A 21,844-nucleotide genomic window follows, 5' to 3' on the forward strand; every position below is an offset into this window, starting at 1 on the left:
GACTGACACAGTGGCCTGTCACTGAAGAGATTAAGTCAAGAGAACCATGCAGGCCCCAGGACTGTAATGCCGTGAGCAGCCTAGCAAGAAATGGTCTCAGCACGGAAGAGAGCAGCCTGAAAGTGCTGCACACACAGCTCGACAATGTCGTTATGTGCGCTTTGTATTTGGTAGAACCATGTGTGTGATGTGGTTTGGGAGGAAAGCCAAACAATTTGTTCTCTCAGAGAGTTGAAAGGCAGTAGCCTTGTGCAGGAAGAACTTTAAAGAAAACATCGCTTTGCTTTTGTTCTCAGGGACTTCATTTTGGAAGACATGGATCTTGCTGCTAATGAGATCAGCATCTATGACAAACTTTCAGAGACTGTTGATTTGGTGAGACAGACAGGCCATCAGTGTGGAATGTCAGAGAAGGCAATCGAAAAGTTTATCAGACAGCTGCTGGAAAAGAATGAGCCTCAAAGAGGACCACCCCAGTACCCTCTCCTTCTAGCCGGGTATAAGGTAACGTGCTGCTTGGAGAGCCCACCCCAGGCACTTCCGCGTCCCTTCCAGTCGCTGCTGGCCAGTCTCAGTTCCGAACTGGACTTTTCTAGTATGAACTGATTGCTGCTGCTCTGGTGTGTTACCCGGAAATGTGACTGTTGTCGGCTGGCACTGAGTGAAAGCTGTGTCTCTATAGCGGAGGTAGCACCTGGTTGTGGGGTGGACGTTTGTGGGCCTCAGAGTTCTCGAGCTTTAAAGGCCTTTGGAGGTGCAGGCAAATGGCTTGTTTAGGAAGTGGGCTAGCTCTAGCTACACTGGATGTAGCCAAGAGGCTCGTTTTTCTCCCCAGTGGTATGGGAATTTCTTTGTTGGGGCAACTCTTAATGTCACTCTCGTCTTTCCTTCTAGGTCCTCCTAACTCTGGGATTAATCTTGTTCACTGCCTACTTTGTAATTCAACCTTTTAGCTCATTAGCACCTGAGCCAGTGCTTTCTGGAGCTCACACCTGGCGCTCGCTCATCCATCATATTCGGCTGATGTCCTTGCCCATTACCAAGAAGTATATGCCAGAGAATAAGGGCATTCCTCTGCGAGAGGAGGACAAGCCCTTACCAGGTTAGGAAATACGGTGTTTGATTTGTTTTCTTTGAGATAGGACCTCATGTCGCTGAGCCTGTTCTAGAACTTGATTTAGGTCTCAGGCTGGCCTGAGACCCACCGGTGCTGGGATTACAGGCGTGTGCCACGCTGCCAACCTGAAACCCAGTTCTCTTGACAGTATTTGATGGAAAAGGATTATTGGGTCTAACAAGAGACACGTTCCCAGCGTTGTATGATGTGTCACAGCCCGCACTAAAACTGTGGGATGGGATGAGTTGGTTTGTTCATATTTTACAGACAGGGAGACGAGGCCCAGAGAAGCATGTCTGGTGAGGCCACGTTCAAGTTCTTCAATGTTAGGGCACCACGTTAGGGATGGGTGCCCACAGTGCCTGCCCCTCTCTGCTTAGGGTCTTCCCTGTTTTCTCTGCCCATGGCGGAGAGCTCTAGCCAGTCTGGGCACCACTGTTGTCCTACTGAGCTGCTATTTGCCGCTCTGCCAATTTTCTCTTTCTCGGCACCACAGTAAGTCAGTGACACCGATGGAGTGCTCTAGGGTGTGACAGTTTTGCCAGCACAGCGAGTTCAAGAGACACTTCAGCCTTACAGATGTGTGAGGAGGCTGCTGGAACATGGTAGTGTGGCCACTGCAGACATACTTGTTGGAAGAGTAGAGGGACACTGCCCAGGGAGATGAGTCCCGTGTTCTCTCCTTCTCCTCTTCCCTCTCTCCTCCTCCAGGCTGGGGAGAGGCAGCACCGTGAGCAGTCTAGGCTAGACCTTCTGCCGAGCTTACTCCCAAACCCCGTCGAAGTTTTGAAAAAACGTATTTATTAGTGTCATGTGCATCGTGTGTGTGTGTGTGTGTGTGTGTGTGTGTGCACTGTGTGTGTGTATATGTATTACAGGCACATGTGTGCCACAGCACTCACATGTGCAGGACAGATGAACCTTTCTGGATTGGTTCTCTCCTTTTGACTGGGTTCCGGGGATTGACTTTAAGGTGTCAGGCTTGCCTGGCAAGTGCTTGCACACAGAGACCCATCCAGCTGCCCAAGCTCTGTTTTTGGTTTTGTTTGGTTTGCCTTTCTTTCTTTCTTTTTTTTTTTTTTTTTTTTTGTGTGTGTGTGTGTCTGTGTGTGTTAATAATCTCATTTGTCCACATTTTTAATAACTTTGTTCTGAAACCTTTAGGATCTAGGATAAGTTTTAAAAATGTTTTCAGAAAAAAAAAACTTGACTAGTGTAAGCTAACTTTTATAAAATCATAGTGTCTTAAGCCCTACTTTATCAGTCATAAAAATCGCCTCTTAGATTAGTCACCTTTGAAAGCTTTCTGTGTACATTTGAGGAAGTTATGAATTGATTTCCCAAATTATATCAAAACCAGAGGAAGGGAACATTGCATGATAAGAACTCTGCACCATGACTTTTTTGTCTGTGGGGATTTATTTTTAAACTGACCGGAAATATCATGTTTATTTATTGCCATACAGTTGAATACCGATTTCCAGTACCACAGTTAACAATTCCATTTGAAAATGTTTACACAACTTTCACAAACTGACATTTTCTCTCACAAATTTCTGACATACAAGAATTTAGATATTACTGAAAACATTGACATTAAAGGTACTTGCGGCTGCCAGGCAGTGGTGACGCGACCTTTCATCCCAGCACAGGCAGAGGCTGTGACTTCAAGGCCAGCCTGGTCTACAGAATGAGTTCCAAGACAGCCAGGGCTACACAGAGCCCCACCCCTCCCCAAAAAAGACACTTGTGGCTGTCTGCACAGGGTGACTTCAGTATCACCCCGTCGTAAATGAGGAGGTGCCCGTGAGGCCCTGCCCCACCCTGAGGGGCTCTGGGACTTGACCGCTGCTGTTCAGGAGGAGCATTCTCTTCCGTGGGGTAGTCACCGCTGCCGTGCTCCAGTGAATGGCCCCCGACCTGTGCTCATACGGACAGCCTGATTGAACTCAGTGGACAGTTCTCAGTCAGGACACACATGGGCAGTGCAGGGCCTGGGCTGGCCCTCAACAGAAGCTGGGTCTTTATGCACACTGATGCTCTCTGCATTCTACACCTTCAAAGAAAGGAGAGCACGGAGCCAGCACCCCTGAGGAGTTTGGGGAATGGCAGGCCCTTCATTGCTTCAGAACCAAGGAGTTAACAAGACTTAAGAAATACTCAGATTTTAAAAAGCCTTTTTTGTGGTAGGGAGATGGTTCTTAGAGCCTTGTTGGTGCTAGGCGAGTCCTACCACCAAGCTACTCTGAGCCCTGCCTTACTCTCCCACGTGCAGAATACGCTCACCTTCTGAACTCTGACGAGTACCTCCTGGGTGCCATGCCTTGTGCTACAGACTCTATGCCTTCACAGCCCCTCATAAGTGTTTGTATCCACCTCAGAATGAGGAAAGTGCTGTGCTGACTGACTAACTTGCCGAAAGCAGGAGAGAAGTGTCTCAGGCCAAGCTCAGCATGATTTTTGACATTTCAAACCGTGGGCTGAGCCCATCCCTGGGGAGAACATGGAAGACAGGTTGTGAACTTTACCGAGCACATTTCTGTCCGTTCCCAGGGTGGCCTCACCTTGCAGCCTGGAATAGCGGCAGCCACAGGCTGGACAGAAACTAGAAGCAGCATTTTATAGAGCTGAAGGCGGGTTCTGAGCCAGGGTGGCTTGGTTCCCTGGCTGCTGCTGTTGCTAGCTGTTTTCCCAGATAGGATTTTCCTCACTGGCATGGCCTCCTGCCATTACTACAGAGAGCACATCAGACAAAACCTTTGTAGAGATGGAGGCCCAGCCAGAGCCTGGCCATTCCTGTGCTGTTGGGATACTGTGGAGGATGAACCTGTGCCTCCATGCTCCATCACAACCCATGGCTGACTAGTCCTCCTCAGCGGTCTCAGGGCTGCGTAGAAAGCAAAAGTAGCTCTTCCGCTTGACAACCTGTGTTACCCAGTCCTTGAGATCCCTCTCCCTCATCAGTCTGCTCACTTTGCTAGCCATGAGGCTGGCCACCTGCTCTGCTCCTGCACGGGCCTCTCAAGGCTGTTTTAGGAGAGATTAGCCCAGTCTCAGTTGATGAGACTCTTTGCTTAAGTTTTCCCGATCTCCAAAAACATTTTCACTAGGAAGATACGTAACGAATATGAAGTCAAGGTAGAGACATAAGATTTTGTTTTTAAGGAAAGTACTCTTGGGCTGACAAATTAGCGCAGAGGGTAAAGATGCCTGCCTTGTGAGCCTGTCAACCTGAGTTTGGTCCCCAGAGCCCACATGAAGGTGGAAGGAGAGAGCTGACTCCATAGAGCTGCTCTCTGGCCTCCACGTGCTGTCTGTAGCAAGCATGCCCACACGGGTGTCATGCATACACCCAGAGACAGGAAGGAAGGGAGGGAGGGAGGGAGGGAGGGAGGGAGGGAGGAAGGAAGGAAGGAAGGAAGGAAGGAAGGAAGGAAGGAAGGAAGGAAGGAAGAGAACGAATGAACAGGGTTTCTCTGTATATCCTTAGCTGTGCTGGAACTCACTCTGTAGACCGGGCTGCCCTCGAACTCACAGAGATTTGCTTGCCTCTGCCTCCTGAGTGCTAGGATTAAAGACGTGCACCACCCTTGCCTGACTCAATATACATGAAAGACTGAGAAGCAATTAAAACATTTTCTGAAAAAAAAAAAAAAAATTCTGTTTCATCTTGGTTTGTTTGTTTTGAGGCAGGGGTTCTCAGTGTATATTTATTTGACCTGTGTAGACTAGGCTAGCCTTGAACTCAGATCTACCAGCCTCTGCCTCCTGAATGCTATGATTAAAGGCATATGTCACCATACCTGACTAAAACTTTCCTTTAAAATAAAAACACTCTGAGGCTGGAGAGCTAGCTTACTTACTTGAAAAAACACTTGCCCTGTAAGTGTGAGGACCTGCCTTTGATACATGGATCTTATGTCAGAAAAGCCTGGCATGAGGGCACACGTTTATAAAACTGGGGGTGCTGGGGGTGGGTGGGAGCCTGGACTCAGCGGCCAGCCGGTCTGGTCTGTGCGGAGTGTCTGAGGATGACTCATTGAGGCTGAGCTCAGGGTTGTCTTCTGTCCTCCATGTGCATGTATGTGCATGCACACCTACACACACATAAGCACTCATTCAAATGAAAAGCCCTTCTTCTTAGTGCTAGGGTTGGGTCCAGGGCTTAGCCTTACCCCAGCCCTAAAAATAGATATTCTAAAAATAGGTTCTCCCTGGGAGGGAATGAGGGATCGGGACACAGCTGGGATACAGAGTTAATAAAATGTAACTGATAAAAAAAATAATAATAAAAAAAATAGGTTCTCGGGCTGGAGAGATGGCTCAGAGGTTAAGAGCACTGCTTGCTCTTCCAGACGTCCTGAAATCAATTCCCAGCAACAACATGGTGGCTAACGACCATCTATAATGAGATCTGGTGCCCTCTTCTGGCGTTCAGGTGTACATGCAGGCAGAACACTGTATACATAATAAAATAAGTAAATCTTTTTTAAAAAATAGGTTCTCACTATATTTCCAGGATGATCTTCCTGATATTCTTTGTTTTGCTTTCAAGACGGGGTTTCTCTGTGTGTAGCCCTGGCTGTCCTGGACTCCCTTTGTTGACCATGCTGACCTCAAACTCACATCGATCCTCCTGCCTCTGCCTCCTGAGTGCTGGGACTAATGGCATACCCTCCTACCCCCTCTACCCCCTCTGCTGCCTCCCCAACCCCGCCCGCTAATCTTCATTATGCTCTTGCCTTAGCCTCCTCCTAAATTCTAGGATTACCACAGGCTTGTACCACCACAGTTGGCCCCAAAACCACCTTTCTTACGCAACTATATGCATATATATGATCCTTCTTGGGTCATGTGTACATAAAGACTTTACATGTACACTGCTCCCTGGATACACTGTTCTTTTCTAACGCCACCGAACCCCGGCACGGCTCAAAGCAACACAAATCACCCGGAAATCCTGGGAGCGAGGACCCTGAAATGAAGTGTTGGTAGGGTTGTGTTCCCTCCAACTGCTGCTGGTCAGTAGCACCTCTCCCTTCTCCTGCTGTGGTCCCACTCACTGTCTGCCTCCATCCTCGCATACTGTCTTTCCTCTGTGGTTTTGTGTGTCCTCTCCTCTTGTAAGGGCATCGTTCAGATTGGCTTCAGGGCCACTCTATCTGCAAAGGAAGATACTGTCTCCGAGTCCAGACAGGATGGGGGCTGCTGTTCAACCCATTGTATTCTTTTGAGGGATTTTTTGTTTTGTACCATCCTATAATTTAGTTTCCAGATTTTATTTCACTTCTCCAATATGAGGTGTTCATATGCACTTAATCTTTATATCTGTGTGTATCTATGTAAGTACAGATATAAATGTCTGCTGTTGTTCCTGCACTGTGTAACCCTGCAGCCAGGCATAACTCTAATCCCCACACTTGGAGGCTGAGACACAAGTTTTACAAGTTTGAGGTTAGGGCAGTCTGGGCTATGTGGTAAGATTCTCTCTCTCTCGCTCTCTCTCTCGCTCTCTCTCTCTCTGTGTATGTGTATGTATGTGTGTGTGCGCGTGCGCGCGTGAACAGTGTACATTTGAAGATCAGAGAACAACTTTCTGGAGCCAGTTCTCTCCTACACATGGCATCCAGGGATTGAACTCAGGTTATCAAGCTCATGACAGAACCACTTTTAACTCCAAGCCATCTCACCAACCTAAGACATTGTCTTTAAAACCTAAACAGGCCAGGCATGATGGCGCACGCCTTAATCCAAGTGCTGGAGAGACAGATCTCTGTGAGATCAAGGGCAGCCTCTTCTGTATAGCAAGTTCCAGGCCAGCCAGGGCTCATTGTACAGCCATGTCTCTAAAAGCAGGAGGGAGGGTGTTGTTGCAGATGGCTTTAATCTCAGTACGTGGGAGGTGGAGGCAGGTAGATCTCTGAGTTCAAAACCAGCTTGGTCTACATAATGAGTTCTAGGACAGCCAGGGCTTCATAGAGGGATCCTTTCTCAAAAGAAAACAAACAAACAAAAGTGCTAGAGAGATGGCTCAGGAGTTAAGAGCATTTGCTGCTCTGCCAGAGGACCTATGTTCAATTCCCAGCACCCCCTAGCTCTTCACAACCTCTGTAGCTTTAGTTCCAGGGGATCTGTCACTCTTCTCTGACCTCTTCAGAAACCTGGCATGCAAATAGTACCCAAACATACATGCAGGCAACATGCCATACAAGTAAAATAAATACAGTAATAATATAATAAAAATCATGTCTTATCTTTTTCTCAACTTATTCCTTAAACTTCATCATTTATATCTTTAAGTAACCTGGAATTTACTTCTGTGTATATTGAAAGATTAGAGGTCAGATTACTTTCTTGCAGATAGTAATCCCTGCTCCTTTTTAAAAAAGGTTTATTTTTATGTGCATTGGCTTTCTGCCTGCATGTTTACCTGTGCAAGGTGCCAGATCCACTGGAACTGGACTTAGGGTTGTGAGCTGCCATGTTGGTGCTGGGAACCAGACGCCTCTAGAATTGCTGCTAGTGCTCAGTTGCTGAGCCATCTCTCCAGCCCCGAGGTCCCTGCTCCTCACATGTTTGCCGAGTCACCCACCTGTCCACAGATTTAGAAACAGACTCACACACGCGCAGGCGTGCTCCATTCCCACATTCTCTTTGTGCCTTAGCTTCTTGCCTGAGGGGTGTTTTCTCCACTTGCAGGAGACACGTGGCTCTGTTATGCTGTTGAAAGCTGTGGGCTTTAACAGCAACAGCCCATGCTCATCATCTGTAAGACGCTTCTCACCCACCCTGGGTTAGTGTGTTGACGCATCGTCACTAGAGGACCCACAGGGCTCTGCAGTAGTTTTATGGTTAGTGTATAACTGTGTTATGATTGCTCCTGTTTCTTTATTCAATACATGATGTGCACTTATTAATGCTTCAGGCAGCAACATTTTTATTCATGCTTGCATAAAAGTTATCGACATAATTTCTTTGCAAGGCACCACATACAGCCTTCCAGTACCTAGGAAGACTGGACAACACTTCTGGATCACACTCAAGATTTTAAACAATAATAAACTTCAGTTTCCTGAGCAGTCTTGAGTTCAAAGCAAAATCACCAGGGCAAAGTACAACAGATTCTCGCACGGCCTCTGTCACCACACATGTGCTGCCTCCCCGGCACCCACGGGTGATGTGTGACGTAAGAGCATCTCCAGGGCTGTCTGCATGGGGATTCCCTGCCCAGGCCCAGAGGCGCCGAGAGCACCATAAAGTCAGTGGCTTCTGTCCCCGGCATGGCATTGGCTGTCAGGAACGTAGCACCCGTATTTTCTACTGTCTTGTATATAAATGCTTTAGTCCTTCTCCCTTGGTAAGTTCGTGTTTGTTATTATGAATCGGGTCATTTTTCCACTTTGGCTTCAGCTGATCTCATGGCTAGACGAGTAAGAAAGCTGTTGACTCTCTTGTTTGTTTTTGGCTTTTTGAGACGGGGTTTCTCTGTGTAACAGCCTTGGCTGTTACCAGGCCGGCATCGAACTCAGGGATCCACTTGTCTCTGCCTCCCGAGTGCTGGGATTAAAGGCCTTTAATCTTTTTTAAGGTGAGGCCTTGCTCTGTGGTCTAGCCTCAAACTCACAATCCTCTTGCCTCAGCCTTCCAAGAGGCTGCTAAGTTGTCCATGCTGAGGTGCGGCCTCGTGTACTGATGCTGTGTCCAGCCCTGTTAGTACTGGGGCGCTGCTTAGACTTAGGGGCAGCACCCGGGCTTTCTCTCGGTTCCCAAGTCTCTCAGTGTCCCATGAGTGCCTCCTCGCCAAAGCCTCCTCACCCAGGCATCACCCCATAATAAAACCTAACAGGGCACAGGCCTAGACTAGAGTGCCTGCCTAGCAGGCTCACATCTCAGGAGGTTCCATCCCCAACACCCCCAAACCAAACAAGCCCCAAGTTACAGTTAGAAGTTCATTGCTGCTGCTAGCCACCAAGCATCTGTACAGATTAGAAGACCCCTCTGTCCTGACTCTCAGCTCTCACCTTGGGAAGATTTTCATAATTAACTGATTCTGACAAAATGGTGTTACTGTAGAACAAGTCCGCAGTGTAGAGCTCAGCGCAAGGAGATCGGCAGGCCTCCCACAGTGGTGCTCCCCGGGCACTGGCGGTGCCAGCCCTTGCCGATGCCAGGGAATGCCATGAGGTTCCGGCAGCATCTTCCTCACTGCCCTTGCAGTCCACGCTTTTCCAGACTGCCACGCCCCTGGCTTCTCAGTACACTCACTTCTCATTAGTTGCTCCTTGTCCAACAAAGGTTAAAGCCCAAATATAACCAGGCCTTCCTCCTACTGGCCCCTCTCAGGACATCTTAGTCACAACCTCGAATAACTTTCCTAAAACATTGGGAAACCAGTGCTCGAAAGCCTCTGACCGCTCCCATGGGGGCAGCCAGGCGTGCATGAAGCCCTTGTGGCCCTTGCCACCTTCTGCTGCAGCCCTGCCCCCTCCGCCCCTGCTCAGTACCTCTAGTGCTCTTGCATCTCCTCAGGTGCCTGGGGAACGCCTTATGCACTAGCTCACAGAGAGACAGAAAGGAGGCCTCACACTGAGCACCGCACGAGGCTGAATGCTTGCGGGCTTAGACAGGCCTCTTTCTCATCATTGTAACTTCTCGTTTTATGCTTCTTCGTTGTGCATCCATTACCTGGAAGGAATTCCTGTACTTTGACAAGAAAAACCTCTGCACTTAGGAAGCAGATCTCTGTGAGTTTGAGTCGAGGACAGCCAGGGCTGTTACACAGAGAAACCCTGTCGCCAGAACAAAAGAGCCGAGGGTTGGGGCCACACCAGAACACGTGCACATGAGGGAGCACCTGTGCACTGCCCCACCCAGTGCCGGAGACGGTCAGACATGCCAGGTTCAGGTCAGAGGCCCGGAGAACTGTGTAGCTGAATGCTTGTTGCCTCTGTTACGCTCTGCTGAGGGGTGTGATTCAGGAAATACGTGTGAGTGTTAGAAGATTCTTTGCACAAAGTCTAGAAAAGCATATGAAGAAAAGTGTCTCTTTCCCAGAACCCTGCCCTCCACACCTCCTTGCAGAGGTCTCCAGAGGAAACTGCTGCTTTGCTGTCTGCTTTTGTTCCTGGGGCTGCTGGGCTCACCACCTGTTCTTCTGTTCCTGTCTGCTCTCTGTCTCTTCTCTCTCAGACTTTGACCCCTGGTCATCGAATGATTGTGAGCAGAACAAGTCAGAGCCCATCCCTGCCAACTGCACTGGCTGTGCCCAGATATTACCCCTCAAGGTAACGCTCCCAGAGGATACGCCGAAGACTTTTGAGAGACTCCGTCCTCTGGTGATCAAGGTAGGTAAGAAGCCAGGTTTCCCTATGGACAGCCTGGCCCTAAAAGGCTGGATCAAGCCCTGCAAAGCTGTGGTAGCTAACTGTGTTCTGTATCTTTCTGTGTCACCAAGACTGGACAGCCTCTGTTGTCTTCAGAGATTCAGCGTTTCTCATGCCAGTATCCTGAGGCCACAGAGGGCTTCACTGAGGGCGTTTTCACCAAGTGGTGGCGCTGCTTTCCTGAGAGGTGGTTCCCATATTCCTACCCATGGTGAGTGTGAAGAGTGCTTAGCGTAAGTGGGGAAGGGGCCCGGGCTGGCCGGGTGTCAGAGCGGTGAGAGCCAGCTCTGTGTGATCAGCTCACAGCACACCTAACTAAGGAGGGAAGCCAAGTCAGCCTGCACGAAGCACAGGGAGGCAGGGAACAGGGTGTCCAAGGAAGGACCCTGCCATGCAGACGCTCCTGCTGTTCTAGTGCTGTGATAAAACACCATGACCAAGGTGTTCATTTGGGCTTGTATTTCCAGAGCAGTAAAAGTTGATCTCTTCGGGGCGGGAGAGATGGCTCTTAAGCGCTTCTACTGGCTGTTCTTCCTGAGGTCCTGAGTTCAGTTCCCAGCACCACATGGTAGCTCACAGCCATCTAGTTCTTGGGCCCTCTTCTGGAGTGCAGGTGTACATGCAGACAGAACACTGTATGCATAACAGACCAGTGTTTTTTGTTTTTTAAAGAGTCATCTCCTACACCAAGCAGACAGTCTTTAAACTCCCAACGTGACACACCTCCAGCCAGGCCACACCTCCTCAGCCTCCCCAAACAGTGCCTGCCTAGGACCAAGTTCTCAAGCCATGGGGGATATTCTCATTGAGACCATCATGAGCCTGACTGCATCTGCTTAACCTGTGTTCTGACGGAGAAGAGCTGGGAGGGTTGAGGGCCAAAGAGAGAGCCTGACAAATAGAACCGCTGCCCCTGGGGCCATGGCGCAAAGCAGATCAAAGGGTAGATTCAGCTACCCAAGCTCACTCAAGCCAATTGAAACCGGTTTGCTTTCCAGTCCTTTTTGATTTCTGCAAAAAAACGTGGGCCATCCTTGAGGGCTAAGGCTCCCTCTGGCAAGAAAGGAAGAGCCAGCTCCCATGGAGAACTGGCTCAAAGGAAAATTAAAATTGCACTTTACCGGTTTTGTTGGATAACTTCTTTTTTTCTTTTTCTTTTTTTTTTTTAGATTTATTTATTTATTTATTATGTAGATGAGTGCTCTATCCAAATATACACCTGCCTGTCGTAAGAGGGTATCAGATTCCAATATAGATGGTTGTGAGCCACCATGTGGTTGCTGGGACTTGAACTCAGGACCTCTGGAAGAGGAGACAGTGCTCTTAACTTCTGAGCCATCTCTCCAGCCCCGGATAACTTTTTAAAATATTTTTTACATTAAATTTTTTATCATGTCATCTGTTGTGTGCATGTGTGTGAGTGCCATGCTATCATATATGTGTGGAGGTCAGAGGACAACTTATAGAAGTCAGCGCTGACTTCCACCCTGTGGGGCCTGGGATGGGACTCCCTGAGCCATCTCGGCAGCCCCTGTGCCGGACAGTTTCCTTTTCTTAAACAAAATAAGCTCTTAACCTCTGAACCATCCAGGCCCCTCAGCTGTGGGGTCAGGCCATCTCTGAGTTGATTCTCCCCCACCACTGAGTGGGATCCAAGGGGGAGCTCAGCTCCTCAGGCTCACACTTGCGTTCCTCTGCCTGCTGAGCCATCTCCCTGCCCCACCTTTTTAAAATTGTCATCTATTGTGTGTAGAATGCCCCGCTTAGCAGGCTGCTGGGCTGCTCACTGCCTCCCTTCTCCGCCCTCTTGCCCCTGTAACAGCCTGCTTACATCAGCTTCAGCTTCTTTCCCAGACAGAGTGCGTGCATTCTTGGCCTACGCGTGGCTTCGGCTGGGACTTAACATTCCATCCACACATACCACTAATGGTAGGGCTTCTCCCAGTGCCTGGCACAGCTCACCGATTCTGCATGCCCATCATCGTGGCTCTGAAGCTTAAGATACCGTCCCGCAGGCTGGGATGACACATGCCAGGACTCTTGGGAACTTCAGCACTGGGCTGTGGAGGCACAAGCATCCGGGAAAGGGTCCTCAGCTACAGAGTGAACAGGCGACCCACTAGGGTCCAGGAGAGCCTGACCCAAAGAGACTTAACAGGTTGGACAAGACTGTAGTTAAGAGCGCTTGCTGCTCCAGAGGACCTGGCTTTGGTTCCCAGCACCACAGCAGGGCCCCTGTAACCAACTCCAGGGGATTAACTCCCTTTTCGGGCCTCATGCGGTACATGTAGCATGCACGCACATGCGTGCGTGTCGGAGTCCAGCTCTTTGCCCTCTGCACAGCTGTTACTGCACCCCCACTCTGCGCTCCTGCAGTGGGCCAGCTGATCTGCCTGGTGACTTGTTTGTTTCTGTTTCACCTTTTCAGGAGAAGACCTCTGAACAGATCACAGATTTTACGGGAGCTTTTTCCTGTTTTTACACAACTTCCCTTTCCAAAAGACGCCTCCTTAAACAAATGCTTCCTGATCCAGCCGGCACCTGTGGTGGGTAGCAAGGTAGGACACACTGGAGGACTTGGCTCTAGAGCCCCCCGTTTGGGGTGTGCACCGCTGGGGTGACGCCCACGCTAGAGGACTTGGCTCTAGAGCCCCCCGTTTGGGGTGTGCACTGCTGGGGTGACGCCCTCCCTGCATGCAGACTCGTGGAGCCTCCCCACTGCTGCTGGAGCTCTGGCCTGAAGGGACCTTCCCCGGAACTCCTCACCCGCTGATCGAAGCCCGCTGCTTCTCCTCTTTAAAGGAGCAGGGAGTTGCCCCAATGTCCCTACCTCAGTGTGTCATCGTCATTTCAGTCCTTTTTGTAAACAGAGAAATGCAACCTGAGAGAGAAACCTTTTACCCGAGTTTAGCAGCTTTGAAAAACCCACCTACGAACGAGAGTCATGGCAGAGAACTGGAAAGGCCAACATGAGGTCCTGTGACATCTGCATGGCACAGGAAGGCCAGCGGCTGACCCGCCTATCGTACCCTCTCCCATTGGGTCTATCCACTTTTGTCTGAATTGCTTTTTTTTTTTTTTTTTTTTTTGAGTTCCATTCCTGAGGGAAGGTTTCTGAATTTGGATTGAGTTGAATAATTAAAGGGATAAATTTTCCTTTATTTAAAAAAAAAAAAAAGTGTCCCACCTGTGGCTCTGGTTTGTGGTTTGTGTCTGCAGCCTCCTGATATTCCTAATTTGTTCCAGACTTGCTGAACTATCTTGAAGGAATTTAAAAGCCTATAAAACCCACTTTGTGTAGGAGTAAGAATGACTGCCTGCAGTGTGGAGAAGGGCCAGGCTCTCACCTCAGACTTCACTGTTCTGGCCTGCTGTGTCCAGCTAGAACTCAGGGCTCCAGTATGATTTCATTCTCATAATCATGAGAGAATTCTGGGCGAGGGACTTTATCTTCATTTTCTCACTTGAATGCTGAAGTGAATTTCCTCAGCTTGCTGAGTACAGGGGAGTCCAGCCAGAGGAATAAATGCAGCCATTCAGATGGTTATCGAAGTTGTCTTGGGGGGTGTTTTGAGAAGGGAGTGGCTGTGGAGGCAGAGATCCTGAGGGCCTGGTTTCTTAGAATATGTGTATCCCCACCCTGGCCCGGGCCTCACTACTCCACCCTGCTGTCCTCCTCCCAGTCCCTGGGCCCTGGGAAAGCCGTGGCCCAGTGTCCCAGGGCAGTCTTAGGATAGAGAGAAATAGGGTCTGGTCATTATGCAGCCCCACTTTCCCTAGTCCTCAGTGTTGTCTGGGGCTGGCGCTCAGTCTTCCCTGCATCTGAGCCTCTGACACTATGAGCGAGGGGTGCACCTACCTTGCTGTGGTCTTGTGGATCTACTTTCAGGTAGTTAGTGCCTGCTCCCTTCAAGCCAGCTCAAGCTGGGAGGCCACCTCCTGTGCCCCTGGTTGCTAGTGAAGTGGCTCCGTGTGGCCTTGGAGATGCACTTGGGAAACTGTCTGCCCTTGCACTGTCACCCAGGATGTTACCCAGTAAATCACACAGTTGCTCTGAAGAGCCCATCGGTGGCTACAGAGAGGCTCAGTGATTATGAAGCCTTCTGCCCTTGCAGAAGACCCAAGTTCAGTTCCCAGCACTCACAGCGGGCAGCTCACCGTTCCTATGACTCCAGCTCCATGTGTTCTGGCTCCCTGTTTGGCCACTAAGAGTACCCACATGTAGGTACACAGATAATAAGATTTAAAATATTAAAAAGAATATTAGAAGAGATTTTGCTCTGGTCTCAGTTCCAGGAGATGTCATGATTTAGGAAACACTCTTTGTTTTGTCTTTTAGTCATAATTATAAAATTTGTTATTAATCATGTTTTTCTCATTGCTCTGCCTGCTGGGAAACTAGCCATATGGAAGGCCAAGCATTTGGGCCTTTAATCTTAGCACTCAGGAGGCAGAGGCAGGTGAATCTCTGTGAATAAAAGGCCAACCTGGTCTACATAGAGTTCCAAGACAGACACACCCTGTCTCAAAAAAAATTTTTTTTTTTTAAATAAAAAAGGTCAGTATGTGTTAAGGATTTTATGTACTAATCGCCTGTTCTTTTTTCTTCTTTCTCTTGTACCCCTTTTTTACTCCAGATGCATAAGGTACATGACCTGTTTACTGTTGGCAGCGGGGAAGCCATGCTGCAGCTCATCCCTCCCTTCCAGTGCCGGAGGCACTGTCAGTCGGTGGCCATGCCCATAGAGCCTGGGGATATTGGTATGTAAGGTTTCCGGAGGACAGAGACAGTATTTCTAAGTATCAAACGCTGCCTTCAAGAAGGTTCTGTCCAGTTGCATCAAATGTGACAGAGTCAGTGTATGCTTAGAAAGAGAACAGACAAGGCAGCGTGGCAAGGTGTGTGCAGGGGCGTCATTGTGAAGGATGATGCCTGCTGATCAGAGCTGCTTTAAGTTAGAAGGGCTTCTGGAAGTTATTCACAATAAGTCATCACTTTGTAGATGAAGATCAGATGACCTTCCCAGTGCCCTGCCATTAGGTCAGGCAGCCTCCACCTGCCTGGCACAGGCAGGCCAGGGCACAGCCAAGGCAAGGCCAGAGGAGACCTTTAGAGCTGTTGTGCAAATAAGACAGCGGAGGGTGAAGAGCCACCCTCTCATGGGCGCATGTCCTCTGTGTGGGTCCACAGCCAAGTCCCAGCTCACACCAATGACCGCCCTTGAGTCTGGCTCCATGTTTGCCACCCAGTATCCTCAGAATCGATTCCAGAGTCCGTCAGTTGACAGCAGCCCTCTCAGCAGAAGCAAGGGGGCAGCAAATGCCACTGCTGCCCTGTTTGTGCTGCCTCTCAAGATCTGGTAAGGTCTGGAGCTCCTGCCAGGCTAAGGCTAGCTTCTAGTTGGGTCCTTTTACTGTTGGCCACCAGAAGCCATAGGATGCCTAGAAAGTTCTCACCTCGGTAAGGGCCAGAAGCCGGCACTGTGCCAAGCTTAATCTCCACGCCCCAGAGCCTTTGTGTTAGTGTCAGGATGGGAGCAAGTATGGCACAACTGAGTAATAGTAATGGGGTCCAGCTGGTGTGGCCCAGCCATGCAGAACTATGATAAAAAGTGGGCGTGTGCACGGAGACAGCAGGCCCTGCTTCCTAGAGTGGAGTCGTCGTTCACTGAGGGGGCTGTTACAGAGAGCAGGGTCTGAGATTCGCGGCTACACGTAAACAGGGCTCTCTGTCTGTCTGTACAAATACTATTGTTCAGACAACTACAGAGCACCTTAAATTTTCCCAGTTCCAGATTTCCAGCTCCCACAAGCATCCAGATTTCCAGTTATAGAATTTGAAAAGAAGAGGTGTCTGGCAACTGCAGAGTAGGCATTGATAGGGGAGGAGAACAGCCTAGAACAGGCCAGGCCCCTGGCTGAACAGCTGGTCCCATGGCAGGCACAGAAGAGGGGCAGATACTGAGGAAAAGAACAGGCCTGGGGGAGTAGGGGGAATGGAGGTGCCATTCTGGGGGAGTAGGGGGAATGGAGGTGACGGTACTCTGCCACAGGTGGGAAGGACTGGAGTCAGAGTTACTGGTGAGGAAGAATAACTTGGGGTGTAGCATGGCCACTCAGGACCCTTAAAAACGGCCCTGGGACAAACCTGTCCTATGATCTAGTTCTGTTTTTACTATTCACCAACATGGTGTTTAAGCTGGAGATGGAGGGGAGGAGGTATATATAGATCAGTAGGAATTCTGGAGTGGAGGCATTAGCAAGGACATGTGCTGCGCACAGCATTGGCTGTCCTCCAGCAGGACTGTGTGACCCTCCTCAGCCAGCAAGTAATGGTCAGTGCCTATGCACGCAGGATCTAGACTGGGACCAGCCTTCACATTCTAGACACTCCGGATCAAGACTGCTTAATCTTGGATTTAGCTTGAAAGGAAAAGTTAGCCTGAGATGATTTTAATTACAATTTTGAATTTTTTGAGACAGTCTTGCAGTGTAGTTGTGGCTTAGATATCCCTGTGTAGCCCAGACTTGCAGTAGTCCCTCCAGTCTCTGTGCTGGCACCTCAGGTATGTGCCACCACCTCCAGCTTCCCCTTTTATTTCTTTATTTACTTAACTTGCTGTTGCTCATTTTGAGAGGAGGTCTGGCAGCAGCATCTTGGCTGGCCTCAAACCCGAAGTCTTTGTGGCTCGGCCTTTACCACACTAGGACTGCAGGTGCAGCCTGCACCCAGCAACAGAGCTACCCTGCTCCATGCGCAGGACAGTACTATAAGCCACAGGCTCCATGCTGCATAGGACCAGCATGTCACCTCCCTCGCATGCTCAGATAATCCAGCTCTGAGTTTTCTATCACGTAACCTCAGGAGTGAAAACAGGAGCACCCAGAGAAGGGCCTGCCGATAGGCTTCCTGAGTCAGGGCTTTGCAAACAGCTGTTCACGCACAGCGGGCAGGATGTGCAAAGGCTGAGAAGCTGTGGAAGAGCCATGGAAGGCTCTGTCTTCAGAACCCCTTCAGGGTTTAGAAAGCCCGTTGGGAAGTGCTGACTGAAGTTAATCTGTCTATGCTGTAGTGAAATCATCTTAGAATAACCTCGTGCTCCCCACAGAACCCATCCTGTCTCGCTGAAAGCATAAGATAAAGCCAGTCCTGGGTATCGTCATATAATCCTAGTGCTCAGGGAGGCAGAGGCAGGTAGATTACTGAGTTTGAGGCCAGTGTGGTCTACAAAGCAAGTCCAGGACAGCCAAGGCTACACAGAGAAACCCTGTCTTAAACAAATAAACAAAAAACGCTGAGGCAGGAGGATCCCAAGCTTGAGGTCAGCCTACGCTGATGACAGGGACCTATCATATGCACACTTCTGCAGCAACAACCAAAAATCAGACTCTCTGCCTGAGAACTGACAGCTCATGCTGTCCTCATCTGAAACAAGCAGCCTTTGTGACCAGCCAAAACATGATTGGGTTGCCCAGGAAAGGGTAGGGAGTGTCTCTTTTTGAACGTCAGGTCACAGGAAAGTAGTAAGAGTAAGGAATGCTTCCTCAGGTTTCAGAGAGCCCAGAGACCTTCAGAGCAAGAAGCCCGCCATCCGCGAGAGCGGCTGAACTGCAGACCCGTGCTCTGCCCACAGTGTCCCCCGCTCCCTGCCGTTCACTGCTTTCCTGTTGCTGTTTCCCTCCAAGGCTATGCCGGTGCTGCCCACTGGAAGGCCTACATTGTAGCCAGAGGGACGCAGCCTTTGGTCATCTGCGATGGAACCACTTTCTCAGAACTGTGAGAAACAACTGTCCGAAGAGCTGAAGAGCAGGCTGAGAAGAGTGGGGAGGGGGAATAAAGACGCTGAAACACTTCCCACGGCTCGGTCGCTCAGTTACCTGCCCTCCATGCCCTGGCTGCCAGCTGTGTGCTGGAGACAGTGGCTTGGGCCTCGACCTCTTAGAGACTTTGCTCACATTTACCCTCCCCCAGGCCTTTGGACCCCAAGGTGTTGGATATAGGCTGGTGGCTCCTTCCAAGTGTGTGGACATGGTTCCTCTACTTGGCGGTGGAGGGGTGCTGCTTCTTGGCGTGGAGGGGCAGCAGTAGGCCCTGGTTGGATCAGTTTGTCGACTGTTTTCCTGGCCACGTCCCCTTGCACTTTGTGGGAAAGCCATGACTACCTTTTAAAAATCACTACAATTTGACAGGGAGAATGAATTAGAGCAATGAGGGGAGGATCAGAAAGCCGGAATTTCATTTTTTAAGGTGGGTGCTACCACCACGTCTCATGGTACACACCTTTAATCCCAGCACTGGGGAGGCAGGCCCGTGTCTTTATGAATTCTAGGCTAGCCTGGTCTGCATAGTGAGCCCCAGGTTTGGCAAGGGTTACATAGTGAGGTTACATAGTCTCAACTCCTCCCCCTGTGACTCAGCGGTAGAGTGTTTGCCTCGCACGCGTGAGCCCCGAGTTCAGTCCTCAGCATCACCTGGAGGAGAACGGAGAGTGCGCCCTCTTTCATAATTCCCGGGACCTGAGTTGTGATGGATGCTGGTGCCTGGTTACAATTCTGAATATTACCAAATCCTGGGCCCCTCCGCCACTGGCCATCACATGTGTTCCTCAGAAGTTCGGCCTCCCCTGGCCGGCCAGCCCTGTCACTTCAAGGCAGCAGCGTAGTGCGCCGCACCCCCGTCAGGAGTGAGTGAGAGCTGCTGGCCTGAAGGAGATGGCGCCTCCCTGAGTTTGATCTTTAGGCCTGACTTCCTACCGAGATATCTGTCAGCAGCCTCAACGCTTTTGTCGTGTGGCTGAGGGAGGAGCTGCAGAGCCAAAGCGAGAGCTGTCGGGTCTGCACCTCTGCAGCTCGATTCATGGCCCTCTCTCCGCCCTACCGTGATCCCCCCTTTCGTACCCTGAGGCAAGGTGAGGTACTGGTTTTGCCCCGATACAGGATTATCCTAACTTGTGATCTGCTGTGCTTATTGCTCCCCACATGCTTTTGGGGTGTTCTCATAAAGCTGCAAATAAGGATGTTCTTTTTGCTTCCTCTGCCCTCCTTTTTGTTCTTATTTAGACAGGGTCTGGCTAGCCTCGAACTCAGGTAGACCACACTGGCCTCCACAGTGCTGAAATTAGAGGCTGCAGTGCACCACCACTACACCCAGCTTCCTCTGCCGTCTTACTGCTCCTTTATTGACATGCCTAGGTACTGGCCGCTGATCATGCCTCACGCGGATGAAGAAAAACCAAGCTGCGTGGCTTTTGGTTCCCAACTGTAGGAGTCAGATGGCTGCACAGTAGGTCTGTATAGGCCAAGGCAGCCAGTGGTGATGGAAGGAAGTTGTGAGCCTCTGTCTCTGCCATCCTTGGATGGGCCCCGTACCTTCTCCCAGGCCCTCAGCCCCGTGAATCTCATGAGCAGGGGTAGAAAGCACGAGTGGAGTTAGCCAAAGAGGGCTCTGAGAAGGCTGGGGCTGTCTGTGGGCTTATGAAGGCAAGCCTTCGCAGAGCTCAGGACGGACTGGCTCAGAGCCTTCTCGAGTATGAACTGCACCCAGGGGAGCTACGCCCGGGGAACTCTTCCTGAAAGAATGGCCCCTTTGTGCGGCAGATGGAGGGAAACCAACCTCTGCGCACGTAAACGTCCCACTGCTCAGTTAGGGTTTCAGGGGCTGTACGTCAGAGGGCCGTGCAGAGGCCAGCTCTGAGCTGCCAGTGGCCTTCCCTGGTGCCTGTGGGCCAGGCTTACACTCGGCCCTGGGTCCGAGGCTGCTGAAATTTGATCCTTGGAATTAACCACAGACTTCACCTCAGAGAGGAGGCTCAGAGGTAAACTGCAGAGCCACTGTCTCAGCCTGGGGCTTCCCTTGTGTTCCTTCCCTGTTTGGCTCCATGTTTAAACTCAGAACTTGAAAACTAAGAAAGCCTCGCCTGGATTGACCGTAAGGGCCACCTGGGAAGCCCTGAACGTCCCAGGCTGCTCTGCAGTTCAGCACAGCAGGACCAGAGGCCCATCCGTCCTCTGCCCTTAATTGTGTGAGACATGGAGGTCTCTCACCTCAAGAGATTCTGCAGGAAGGGCTGAGGGCTGCCGGTGGGCTTTCTCCAGCCAGCTGAGGCCTGGCATCAAGCAGCAAAGCCTCCCTCACCACCCCCACCCCCATGCCTGTGGTACAGAAAAGAAGGTGGGTGATGAGGAACTGGCACTGGGAAGGGCAGGACCAGTCTAACCACCTCACCTCAAGTGTCAGTGGGAACCAGCAGTGGTATTGCCCACAGGTTCATGGAGTGTTTACTAGGCAGTGACATGGTGACCTCTGTGTGAGTTAGGTTCATTTTCCTGTGGGACTCCAGGCTCTAGAGTCAGCTCTCTGGGGAAGCAAGAATTGTGAAGCAGTTTGAAGCCATTTTGAGTCCAAGTGGCCAGAGCTTAAGCAGTCGACTCTTGAATGGGCACCACAGCTGTTGCAGTTTCTGGAAGAGGCAAGGCCTGTCCTCACCCTACTCTGGGTTTTAAGGAGGAGAAGGGGTGACAATGATTTAGGAGATTCGCATACACCAAGTTGGTGCAGTTCAGAGCAAAGTTGGGGGTGGTTTGGTTAATTTGGTTGCTTGAGACAGGATCTTCTTATGTAGCCCTGGCTGGCCCAGAACTTACTGTGTAGAACAAACTGGCACCAACTCACACAGATCTGCCTGTCTCTGCCTCCCAAGTGCCGGAGTTGCGTAGCGTAGCTTATTTTCTAAAAGAAAAGAATAACTCCCAAGCCGTTCTCGCCTCCCGTGTACCTCGGGCTACGATGCTGTGCTTTACCCGTCACATGGGCCTGTGAAGCAGAGGCTGCTCCCCGTTTCACAAGGAGGCAAGAACAGGAGGCGCACCCTTCTTGGCCAGTAGGTGTGCCCCACTGGGACCCCGGTGGGAGACTGCGGCAGGAAGGTCAGCAACACTGGAGCCCAGCTGCATCCAGCCGTCTCCCCATCACTGTGTTTCCAGATGTGTGTGCAGTTCCAGCTGTGGGTCCCTCTGGAGTTGCATCACTTGTTTTTCAGTTCTCTGTTTTCTAGTCTCTTCTTCCAAAACCCAGCACAGGCCTCAGTGTGGGAGCTGTTGTTTGAAAGGCAGTTTGCATGTTCCTTCCCCGCAGGTGACCTCAGCCTTGTCCCTGTGGTCTGGATGTGTTCAGCCCATCACTTCCACAGCGGCTACTCAAGTGTCTGAGCTGAGGCCAGGCTGTGGGGGGAAGAGAGGGAGTTGAGCCAGCACCCAGCCGGTGACTAAGCATGCTTCTTTTAATGAATGTGGTACTTCAGAACCCATGCGTGCCCGCGAGGAAGCTGTCCGTGCTTATGGAGAC

At 50.4% G+C, this 21,844-nt stretch overlaps 1 protein-coding gene across 6 annotated transcripts in view; it reads left to right on the forward strand.

Annotated features, from left to right (window-relative positions):
• Positions 1-18,354, forward strand: part of C16H6orf89 (chromosome 16 C6orf89 homolog) — a 31,770-nt gene extending 13,416 nt beyond the window's left edge. For 5 of the 6 annotated variants that reach the window (XM_021633458.2, XM_021633457.2, XM_060369188.1 and 2 more), the window contains exons 2-8: positions 297-504; positions 895-1,102; positions 10,307-10,461; positions 10,572-10,711; positions 12,929-13,058; positions 15,138-15,261; positions 18,187-18,354. In XM_021633458.2, the coding sequence (XP_021489133.1) occupies positions 297-504; positions 895-1,102; positions 10,307-10,461; positions 10,572-10,711; positions 12,929-13,058; positions 15,138-15,261; positions 18,187-18,281 (1,060 nt within the window). In that variant the 3' untranslated portion in view covers positions 18,282-18,354. Of the gene's footprint in view, positions 1-296; positions 505-894; positions 1,103-10,306; positions 10,462-10,571; positions 10,712-12,928; positions 13,059-15,137; positions 15,262-18,049; positions 18,148-18,186 lie in introns of those variants that run through there. The other variant, XM_060369186.1, reaches the window with a different exon arrangement.
• The last annotated feature ends 3,490 nt before the right edge of the window (positions 18,355-21,844 follow it).

Source organism: Meriones unguiculatus, chromosome 16 (assembly GCF_030254825.1).
Source record: "Meriones unguiculatus strain TT.TT164.6M chromosome 16, Bangor_MerUng_6.1, whole genome shotgun sequence".
Lineage (NCBI taxonomy): Eukaryota > Metazoa > Chordata > Mammalia > Rodentia > Muridae > Meriones > Meriones unguiculatus.